Source organism: Zerene cesonia, chromosome 15, assembly GCF_012273895.1.
Source record: "Zerene cesonia ecotype Mississippi chromosome 15, Zerene_cesonia_1.1, whole genome shotgun sequence".
Lineage (NCBI taxonomy): Eukaryota > Metazoa > Arthropoda > Insecta > Lepidoptera > Pieridae > Zerene > Zerene cesonia.
Genome location: NC_052116.1, coordinates 4,613,597 through 4,624,941, shown reverse-complemented (window position 1 = coordinate 4,624,941; position 11,345 = coordinate 4,613,597). Strand labels below are relative to the sequence as shown.

At 34.1% G+C, this 11,345-nt stretch overlaps 2 protein-coding genes across 4 annotated transcripts in view; one reads left to right on the top strand and one right to left on the bottom strand.

The window, feature by feature from the left end:
- The window catches only part of LOC119832650 (ATP-binding cassette sub-family A member 3-like), an 18,336-nt gene extending 14,158 nt beyond the window's left edge, over window positions 1–4,178 (top strand). The window contains exons 26-32 of the mRNA XM_038356346.1: window positions 746–917; window positions 1,042–1,203; window positions 1,507–1,664; window positions 1,989–2,137; window positions 2,551–2,690; window positions 2,978–3,098; window positions 3,342–4,178. Of these exons, the coding sequence (XP_038212274.1) occupies window positions 746–917; window positions 1,042–1,203; window positions 1,507–1,664; window positions 1,989–2,137; window positions 2,551–2,690; window positions 2,978–3,098; window positions 3,342–3,540 (1,101 nt within the window). The 3' untranslated portion in view covers window positions 3,541–4,178. The remainder of the gene's footprint in view (window positions 1–745; window positions 918–1,041; window positions 1,204–1,506; window positions 1,665–1,988; window positions 2,138–2,550; window positions 2,691–2,977; window positions 3,099–3,341) is intronic.
- Window positions 4,179–4,907: 729 nt separating this feature from the next.
- Window positions 4,908–11,345, bottom strand: part of LOC119832241 (ATP-binding cassette sub-family A member 3-like) — a 38,288-nt gene continuing 31,850 nt past the window's right edge. For 2 of the 3 annotated variants that reach the window (XM_038355900.1, XM_038355901.1), the window contains exons 24-30: window positions 10,931–11,114; window positions 10,349–10,510; window positions 9,855–10,012; window positions 9,647–9,743; window positions 8,857–9,048; window positions 8,314–8,416; window positions 4,908–7,994 (exon numbers count right to left, since the gene is read on the bottom strand). In XM_038355900.1, coding sequence (XP_038211828.1) covers window positions 7,811–7,994; window positions 8,314–8,416; window positions 8,857–9,048; window positions 9,647–9,743; window positions 9,855–10,012; window positions 10,349–10,510; window positions 10,931–11,114 — 1,080 coding nt within the window. In that variant the 3' untranslated portion in view covers window positions 4,908–7,810. The remainder of the gene's footprint in view (window positions 7,995–8,313; window positions 8,417–8,856; window positions 9,049–9,646; window positions 9,744–9,854; window positions 10,013–10,348; window positions 10,511–10,930; window positions 11,115–11,345) is intronic. The other variant, XM_038355899.1, reaches the window with a different exon arrangement.

The window sequence follows — 11,345 nt, the reverse complement described above, 5'->3', positions numbered from 1 at the left end:
AATTAGGTATCTATATTTTCTTTATGCTTATTTTTGGACAATATGTCGTATTATTGCAATATATACACATACAATATAGGTAATATGTATAAAAATTAACCAAGAAATAATTCTGATGAGGGCTTGCATTATTTACGTTTTTCTTTTCTTGTATGTTAACTATAGGAACCTACTAAAACTGTAAAGCTAAAGAGTTTTTTTGGTTTATTAAACACGGTATTCTCAGTAGGTACTGGATCGATTGAAAAAAAAAATTGTGTTCGAGAGTCCAACTATCGAGAATAGCTACGCTACTACCATAAAAATTCTATATGTTAAACTACTATTTAACATGAGTTGTGCAGCAACGATAAATGCCGCAAAGGCAGAAAAATATCTATTTAAGAGCCGATGACGTGGGTCATCTAATCCTATCCTAATAAAATTATAAATCCTACTAATATTGTAAATGCGAAAGTTTGTAAGGATGTGTGTGTGTGTGTGTTTGTTGCTCTTTCACACAAAAACTACTGAACCGATTGAAATGAAATTTGTTTGGTACGTAGACAGCTGGACAACTGGAATAATATATAGGCAACTTTTTATCCCAGTATTCCTACGCAATATGGAACCGAGAACCAACCGAGAAGACATAAAAAAAAGCGCGGGGCGCAGCTAGTAACTTATAACAGAGAAATCATTACTAAAATACTGTAAAAGTGTACAACATCAGTCATGACGATATAACAACTGATATTGTATCCAGGTTTTCACATGGAGTAAGCACCCTCCAGCGTTCGACCCCCAGGAGCTAGACCCAGACGTCGCGAGTGAGGTAGAACACGCACAACGCACCTCGCCCGATAAACACAGGCTGCTAGCGAGAGGCCTCTCCAAGTACTATAAGAAAAACCTTGCGGTTGACCAGCTCTCTTTCAGTGAGTCATATTTTATAATTGTAGATTTCCGTGATTTTTAAAAGAAATGCGAAAGTGATCTTATAGAGGTTAGTTTAAGAATATACCTAATGTACTTTTTTTAATAATTATTTTTTATTTTTAGCTGTTGGTGAAGGGGAATGTTTTGGTCTGCTTGGTGTGAACGGAGCTGGCAAGACTAGCACCTTCAAAATGTTGATGGGAGACGAATCGGTCTCAAGTGGTGATGCTTACGTTTGCGGCTATTCTGTTAAAACTGATCTAGGAAAGGTTTATGAACATATTGGTAAGTATATTATTGTTTTAATGTATGTATCTGTAATACTAAGTAAAATAATAAAGATGTACCAAAAACAATATTTTTTTATCCAAAACACATTTAGAACCTACCTTCCAAGACGTATATTTTGGTGTGGTCGAATAAAGTGTTATAATTATGGTAAATAGAATAAAAACCGAAGTTAATAGGAAAAAAATACACATTTATTACTATGTAAATAATACATATAAGAGTAAAAATTAATTGTGGACAATATGCGAACGATATCCTAATGAATAATTTTAATTGACAAGTATTATTTGCTTCCAGGCTATTGCCCGCAATTCGACGCAGTGTACAGCGAGCTGACGGGCCGCGAGACGCTGCGCTTGTTCTCCACGTTGCGCGGCATCCGCGAGCCGCACTGCACTGCGCGTGCGCTTATGTTGGCGCACGCTCTTGGATTCACCAAACATCTCGATAAACGCGTAAGTAGTTTTTTTATTGTACTTATCGTTAGGGATTTTTTTAAAGTATGTTTAGTCTAAGTAGGATAATGATTGAGAGTATTTTTAGAGATCAAAACGTCGTTGAAAACTTATTCTACTACTGTTACTGTTAGATGAAAATAGTTTACCGTTTTTTGTTATTCTTGTGATTTCAACAGTATTAAAGTCAATTTACAAATATTTGAGAAGCTACACATATAAGTATAAAATCGATCATTAGGCGTCTCTCATTTTAGAAGCACCACGTAGAAATTTATTCAAATTGAACAGTTAGTAACAAATATTGAATGGTTATTGTTATAGGTGGATCAGTACTCTGGCGGCAACAAGCGCAAGCTGAGTACGGCGCTGTCGCTACTGGGCGGCGCGCGGCTCGTGTTCGTGGACGAGCCCACCACGGGTGTGGACCCCGCCGCCAAGCGCCAGGTGTGGCGCGCGCTGCGCTCCGCCAGGTGACTTCCCTATACGAGTTACTATACTATACTATACTGGGTAATTGCGAAGCGCTTGACCACGAGTCGACTGCTGGTAAACGAAGATGCAATAATTGACACAAAATAAGGTTTCTTTTTTTGGAACTGCTGGGCCGAACTAATTTAAAAATTTCCCCAATACTTAAACCGGTGATATTTTGTTGCTAAACTACAATATATACTAGCTTTAGTATATATTGTACTTCCACTACTGTATTAAATTCGGAGTAGTTTAATACACACATAATTTAAAACACATTAAAAAAAAGACCGTCAAAATTCGTTGTGTAGTTTTAAAGATTTAATACATTCATATATAGGGACAGGCGCAGGAAGCGACTTGCTTTATGCTATTAAGCATTTTATGCTATATACATATTGTGCAATTGCAGACGCGCGAACACTTCGTTCGTGCTGACCTCGCACAGCATGGAGGAGTGCGAGGCGCTGTGCTCACGGCTCACGGTTATGGTCCGCGGACGCTTCCAGTGTCTCGGCTCACCGCAATACTTAAAGAATAAATTCTCTCAAGGTATTATATATTGGATTGTAAACATATTTGAACTAATGAACACACATATGGTGAAGCACTACACAAACCAAATTAAATATTTTTAAAGAGTAAGCATTATACATAGAAACCAAATCAATAGTCAGTTTCTCTTTTCTGTTTTTCTGATTTACAGATTATGATTTGGCATTTTCAAATAATAACAACTGACCAATATTATGTTTAAAGTATAAGCGACATTTTGTTTGTTATTCAATGCTTATAAATAGTTTCTTTTGTTGTTCTAAAGTCATTTTATATATTTTCAGGATTTACTTTGACAATAAAAGTAAAAGCACTTGACAATAATCAAGTCAACACGCCCGTAGTCAATAGCATTGAACTCATTAAAGGCTACGTTAGTAACAACTTCAACAGTCCGAGATTAATGTGAGTACTGGAAACAAATAACAATATGATATTATATATATCCTTAGATTATAAAACAAAATATTAATGGAGTGTGCCTATCACAAGAACGTCGCCGCTAAAGAAAATAACTCTTATATGAACATTTTATGCAGCCATCTTTTAACAAAACAGATACGTATACAACTCTTTAAATATTAGATTTTTCCATATTATAAGAATATTTTTATATTTTATTCGCTTATTTGTTGCATCTTATTCAAGGGAGGAGTACCAGGGCCTCATAACATATTACCTACCTGACCGGACAGTTTCGTGGTCTAGAATGTTCGGCATCATGGAGCGTGCCAAGCGCGAGTTGCCAATCGAAGATTATAGTATTCTGCAAACTTCACTGGAACAAATTTTCCTGCAGTTCACAAAATACACACAGGAAGACACTCCAGAACAAACCTCTTTGTGATTTACGGACCCTTTACATTTCCTGCCATCTGAGTTTATGGTCTCAGTACAGTTTTTTAAATGGAATTTAATTTCTTGTATTTAGGTGGGCGTTTCTATCTGTGCCACAACTTATTTCAACCTTATTAAGAAGGTTATGTAAAACGTATTTTGAGTTATCTTAAATATGCCAGTGACCTTTGTGTACAAATGTACGCAAAAAAATGAATTAAATCCATGACCGGCACCCACATGACAAATAGATTTTGTCACTAATATTTTTTATCAATAAGTATAAATTAGATATGGGATAATGTGTATTTACTTTCGATCAGTAGTACAAATTTTCCATCGGGTCACTTACAAAATCAATAATAATTATAGGCGCCTGACATCATACTTTATTCATGTACACATTATACATAACATTACACAAAACAGTTTTAAATTTAATCTTATTACAATGCACGCTTACTACCATCGCATACCTTGTAATAAAGTCACAAATTGTAATACTGCTATCTAAACAAAATAAGACGCGCCTCTCAAGTAGGCATAGGTAGGTTTTCCAACGTTACATACGACATGTTATGTTGACGAAGGTATTAAGGATATTTACGTTACTACATAGTTAAGTTAACGCACTATTTCATACACGTTGTCTTTACAATGTTTTTTTATTTAGGTATATTTTGTAGATAATTTTAATGTACATTTACTATTATTGTAAAATATACTTTTATTAAAATTAGAATGTGTTTTACGTTTTTTATCCCTTTGCAATATGCAATTATGCAATAGTTTATTTTAATGTCACAGCGGGAAACTGAGCTGGTGGTTCGCGATTTGCCTGATGGTAAGTGATTACCACCGCCTTTGCGAATGCGCTGAACTTTTAGGTATATGAAAGTAAGGGATAAGGAAAGGACTGACGACTGGAAAAAGGAACTGGGAAGGGCGTGGACAATGAAACGGGCCTCCATTTATGAACAATGATGTTTTTTGAGAGTGACAGACAATTTTTTCTGCGAGTCGAGCATGCTCGACAGTAATTGGGCCATCCCGCACCGCGGGAGATACCACACCCCCACAACAGATCGGAGTGAAATACTAACATGCAACGGTGTTTCGATTGGTGAACGGGGGTGCCGGAGGCCCATATCCTTTATTCCCTCCATCAATCCTTTTCTTATCCCTTATTCACTAAAGTTTGCAATTCATTTGCACAGGCATATAGCCTCTGCAAATGTTTATGGGCGGTGCTGGTTTCGGCCCACCAGCCCCTTACTAACATTTATAATTTATAATGTCACATGACCAAACGTAGAAAAGATGATATTAATGTAAACTGTACCTGGTATTTAAACTTATGTATAATTAAAAGCAAAATATTCCGAAAGCTTTTATTTCAAAAATCCATAAACCTACATTCAATGCAAACGAACACTTTTCTTACAAGATAGTTGAAAATTATTTGTAATATAATTAAGTGTTTTAACATAAAGCAAAGTAAATTAATAAAAACAACTTTTTAATTTCTATACATCTGTATAAACGTTGAAAAAAATCCTTCGAGTACATTCTATAAACATCCATAAATATTGTATGTAATAATTTAAAAGTAGAATATTACTCAATTATGACGACAAACCATTGCATATTTGACCATATCCAATAATTAAACGGCAAGAACAAAAAGTAGCTATTATATGTAAGAAATGAACAGTGAACACAGCCCGCATATGTTTTGAATTATGATGTAGCTTCGAGACATTAGCAAAGGACAGGAACAGTCCTTAGGAATAAATAAATAATAAAATGTACAAGTTTTGGTGTTAAACATTGAATCACAATAATATATCACAAAACATTTTTTTTTTGTTGAACCTCATCCTCGGCAAATAAATAAATTGTACTTTTTATCCTATAATTTATATATCATTTCATAAATGGCAATTATTAAATTATGAACTAAAGTAAATTGTATAATATGGGTAATAATAGCTAGCATCATGCAATTATACATTAGGCATGACGCTTTTACGATGAACCAAATTGATTTTTAATCAGGTAACATTTTTTTATTATCCTTACTTTACTTGAAATATAAATATTATAATTGAAATTGAATAACGACATAAGTTTTTCATTCATACGTTTTCGATTTTAACCTAAATAAATACCTCCGCCCATCATGCTATTCTTAAGTAAAGAACTGCTAATCTTAATAATTGATCGTTTACATTTAAACAATAAAGTTTTCAAGCACCACATAAAATAAGTATTAAATACTGCAATTAATTACAAAACTACTTAAAGAACTAGCAAAGCTAGAGCATACATCATGATTGTTTTAACACAAACTGTGTTATAAAACACAAATGTAATTAATTATAATTAAACGTGATTTAGTGCATTTACGTATTAAGCCTACGTGTTTATTTTAACTTATTTGTATGGTAAAAAGAAAAAATGCGAGTTCAATACAACAGTCTCGGGATAAGAGTGTATGTCATGTAAAGGGAATATGCTTTCGTGCGACTTAATTTAGTAATGTTGTTTCACAACACTTTCAGCCTTAGATAGTTGGTAAACCATCTCTGAACTAGGTATACGGTTCGAAAAAATTCTTTAGTCGAGTATTTGTAAAATTAATTAAAATATATATTTACATTCAGTTTTTAAAAGCTCAAATAAAAAAATATATCCGGCATTTCGCTAAAATACTTTATCTAAAAGTTTTTGTGGTTTGAGAACTGTAAGTACTGACTCGTGATTGCATTAAAAATTCTCATTACTTAGAACTTTCTTAGAACGAAGATTTCATTTTTTTAATTCAGGTCAAATAGAAACTAGATAAAATTAGTTAGGTGCCACTGAAAATAAACAATCTACATTGGATGGCAGTTATGAAGTACCCTTTTTGTAACTCATTATAATACAGCATTGGTATATTTCTATTACAGGAGTATAATATGTTCTATATTAATCATGTTAAGTATTGATAATCTGTATAAATAGTTTTTATAAATACATATTATACGACACAGTGAAAATTTTCTTAAACATTTATCCGAATACATACCTAAACATACAACACGTATATAAAATACTGCAAAATTTACTAATACCTAGATAAGTATAGCAGGCCGTATGGTTTGATTACGATTTACGGTCTTGTTTCATTTCTATAAAAACCGATAAGCTCTAGACAGAGTAAATAAGAAAGTTTGTACGTGATATTATTTATATAATACATACACAAGCTTACGAGATATATATCTATAGGATAGACACAAACGACCTGCTAATACTATTATATTTATTAAGTACGGTTAATATTTAGTAACTAAAAAATCACCTTAAATTAATCTGTTCGAGTTGTCTCATTGAATAATTACACCACTGGGTACAAAAAATTGTTGAATAATATGACTAACCGGAACCGGATTAAATATCGCAATAAGATATCAACATAAAATAGGGGTGAAAACATGTAAGTACATTCATAGGCAATTTCGTAAATTATATTAAGTAGGTATATGTTGTGTATAATACTCGTATTAAAACATGTAAGTGCATATTTCTTAAAACCTATGAAATATGAATTCGTTAAGACAGTCTGTTATGCAAGGTAGAAAAAGCACATACATAATAAATTAATATACTCATTTTTGCTGCTAGCGCAATTATGAAACGTCACTTATTGTGATCTCAATTATAGGTAAATAAATACATCAGTTTTTGAAACTGATCAGATTTCCTGTAAAAAACGAACGGGCATTTTGCAAAAATACGAGGTTATAAATAAATAATTTGCGTTATTATCAAAAAAACTAGTGACAAAAAAATATAATTGTACTAGTGTTGTTGTGAGACAACAACGTCTGAACAATCAAACGCTATTAAGTCCCATACTGAAGCAGTCACTTTCACGCGCTTCGGTGGGTCAGAATTTTAGAACTTTTTAGTATAACAAAAAAACATTTTTAACACATCACTGGTTTTTATACGCGATAGAACTATTCACTATAGAGAGAAAAAAAATATGTTGATGAAGCTTATTAACGAATTGCAATCAAGTATTAATTCGCGCGCTAAAATACAATCAAATAGATAAACATCCATATTCCATACATTCTAAAGACTTCTCAACTGTTTGAACATCGAGGTTATTCTTTAAACAAAATCTTATTTATTTTCGGTCAATTGTACCTATTGTGGTATTCAATATCTATACCTATTACTTCAGAAAGTATACACTGAGTAAAATTAACTAAATTGTACTAGAGTTACGCGTCCTTATTCCCATGGAGGCGTGTGAATCTCAAAAACACCTGTTCGAGCGTTGTTTGCGATACTGAATAGTCTTCCATTGGAAAACGGGCTCGAGCTGACTCCATTGCGTCGAATATCTGCCACCATACCAGCTCCGAGTCGTTTATATAGAACGTACTGATGCCTAGGTACGTCTCTCTGGAATTTGAAAGGAAATAAATTCCATTAATGTGATAAAAATGGTATCTCAATATGGGTGTTTTAGCATAGCTTCTTAAATTGGATGACTAATCGGTTTTTACTTGCGGATTTTGCAATGGAATGCAAGGAAAATAGCTTGTATATTCTGTTTGTTAGTTAAGTTAGTTATGAGGATAACAGCGCATTGGTTATTAAATTTATTGAGTAAGACGGTGTTGTAAATGATCGAACAAGTACATAGTTCAATGGATATTTCTCTTTATAGTTAGGTTCAGGAATTTAATGTATACACTGTTTGAAGCGAATTAATACTTACATGTGTTTAGCCTCTTTGAATGTTTCTAAGATGTATTCTTTTATTGTGGCCGCTTGTTCATCCCTTTCTGGGCCTTCTTTGCATTTGACTATAAGTGTGTATCCTGAAACAGTGAAAAAGTAACTTCAACCTTAGATTTCAACCATAATTAAAATGTAACAAGTACGAAGTTATTTAGTTTCAGCAATTTTATTAAACAACTGAAGCTTTGTTTGCACGAACTATTCAGCTTAGTTACTACCAGCTGGAATTTAAAAAAACTTTTTGTTTGATAACTTGATAATGGTATTTTTTCGTCTTTATCGAGGGGCTATATGCTGTATAACTATATATTATACGATACTTATATACTACGATCAATGAGAGCGAAACCGGTTGAAACTGCGGGACACAGCTAGTATTTTTCAAATAACTACAAACTCAAGTCACAAAAACCTTCCGAGAACGAGAAACCTGTGCCACTACTTAACAAACACTAAAGCTGTATCGAACACAACTAGGCAGTTAGACACTACCGATTCGTCAAACACTTCCCCTACACACCTTGTGAGAACTTATTCTTCAGATGCTGCAGCGGCCCCAAGCAGTACAGCCGGCCGTTGACCATGACCGTGAGCCGCGAGCACAGCGCCTCGCACTCCTCCATGCTGTGCGACGTCAGCACCACGCTGCGGCCCGCCAGCACTGCGTCGCTGATGCATCGCCACACGCGACGCTTCGATGCTGGGTCCATTCCTATTGAATATATAAATGAAAATTAAAATTCTTTATTGTGTAAAAAAATAAAAAAATAAGCAAGCGTACAAAAAAAATTAAATTAAATTCGCAAAGGGCGGCCTTATCGCTAGGTAGCGATCTCTACTAGGCAACCCTAACAATAAAGGAAAATAAAAAATATATTATTTAATCACATGCGTTTATCGATCGGACGGATGAGAAAAAATTTGATTTTTACGCGACTGTTTGATGTATGTCTAAAATTGATGATAGTGAAACATTTTAAATTACATTTTAATACTTTATATTTGTACAAATATTGTATTAATACAAATTGTAGTCATACATTGCGCGGTCTGAACGTTTTTTCATAAGAACTTTCTATGGAGTGCATCCAGTGTGGCACACAAGAATAACTCTTAATATCACACGTTAAAACTCATACGCACCAGCAAAATATGTGAAAGCTCATTTACTTTTAAGTTTTTATACAATACGGCAGTTATCCGTTTTCTTTGATACAGTTTATTCATTGTATTCTAAACTCTGCCGAAAGATAGCTTATTTATTATTGATATAACAGAACATTGACATACTATTAAAATCATTTAATTACCTGTTGTAGGCTCGTCAAGAAAAACTAGTGGCGCGTCTCCCAATAGAGCTAAAGCTGTACTTATTTTTCTTTTTGTCCCACCGCTGCATTCATATACCTACAAAATATTTAGTATTATAAATATTTAGAGGAACAATACAAAGACTATAAATACAATAATTTATCTATTAGATAAGATAGTTCATTCATAAAAATAATATTAATTTACCTTTTTATCATAATGTTTCAAGAATCCAAGTTGTTCAGCCAGCTGAACACCCCACTCCGAACCAATTCTGACAGGTATTCCCCGCAGGAGACAGAAAATCTTTAGAGTCTCGCGTGCCGTTAAATTGTCGAGCAGTGCGTCGAATTGAGGACAGTAACCTTAGGAAAAAAAGACCATATAGCATAATTCTGTCCAAATTATTACTTTAGATATCAGTAGAAAAGGAAATTGAAGATCAATCATTTATTGATTTATGAATACTATTTGTGATATTATGAATAGTACTTTTTCGCTACTTTGCATCTAAGATAATAATGACATTAAACAAAAAATTAACATGAATGCCCATTTTTAACTTATGAATTATATTCATGATGAAGTTTTCAAAATCTCAAAATTTCATTTGAACAGATGATTTAACGTGCATCTTGCAATAGTATCAGCGACATATAGCTCTTAATCCGTACACCCGGCAGCACAAGTTGTGCACGTACCCATGTGCGCGTGCACGTCGCGTATGTGCGTCTTGACGGAGAGGCCGTGCACGAACACGTCGCCGGCGCTGAGGCGCGCGTCGCCGGTCGCCATGCGGAACGTGCTCGTCTTGCCCGCGCCGTTGATGCCCAGCAGCCCGAAGCATTCGCCCTTGCGCACCGCTGTGCTCAAACAATATAATCCTACTTATTGACCGTAATGACATTTTCAGTTTGTAGAAATTAATTGAAAAAAAAGAGATATTTTGTATCAATAAAAGTTGGAACGTTAGATTTAGTTTAAGTTTATAGTATATGTTAACTTTATATGTGTCAATTGTATCAGCTATATTTGCTGATTTGAATATAAGCTTTCGTTTTCTAGTGTATGATATTTATGATGTAGTACTTTATTTTAATAGCCGTTTGAAGCCGTGGATTGTCTTGTATTTCCAAGTCATGTATCGCTAGAGTACAATTAGATTGAAACAATGGACTCTAGAAACATTATTTATCTATTTAATAAACAGGTCTAAATATATATTTTACAGACACATTAGTTAAATAAATTCCAAAAAGACATACATTTTTTAATTCACTTACCAAACGTTAGTCTATTAACAGCGAGGAAGTCCTTATAGTACTTGGTGAGATTCTTACAGACGAGGCTATGTTGCGACAGCTCCGGTCGCGTGAGCGCCTGCACGTTCTGTCTCTCGGCTGCCACGTCGCTGTCCTCGTCCGCACTCACTGGCACTGGTCTGTGTGGAGTTTCGGAGTAGAACACCTGGGACAACATTAACATATTAGAATATTATTTTTAGAGTTTCGATAAAACGGGATTTTATTAATAAGGCTGCCTGTCTGTCTGTCTGTCCGTTCATACGTCACCAGGTTTCTTCTTCTCTCTTCTCTTCCTACGAACCGTGATATTTAGACAGTTGAAATTTTCAGAGACTGTGTATTTCGACGATGTATTGTATAAGAAATAATAAAAAATCAAAGCTGATCAACGGTT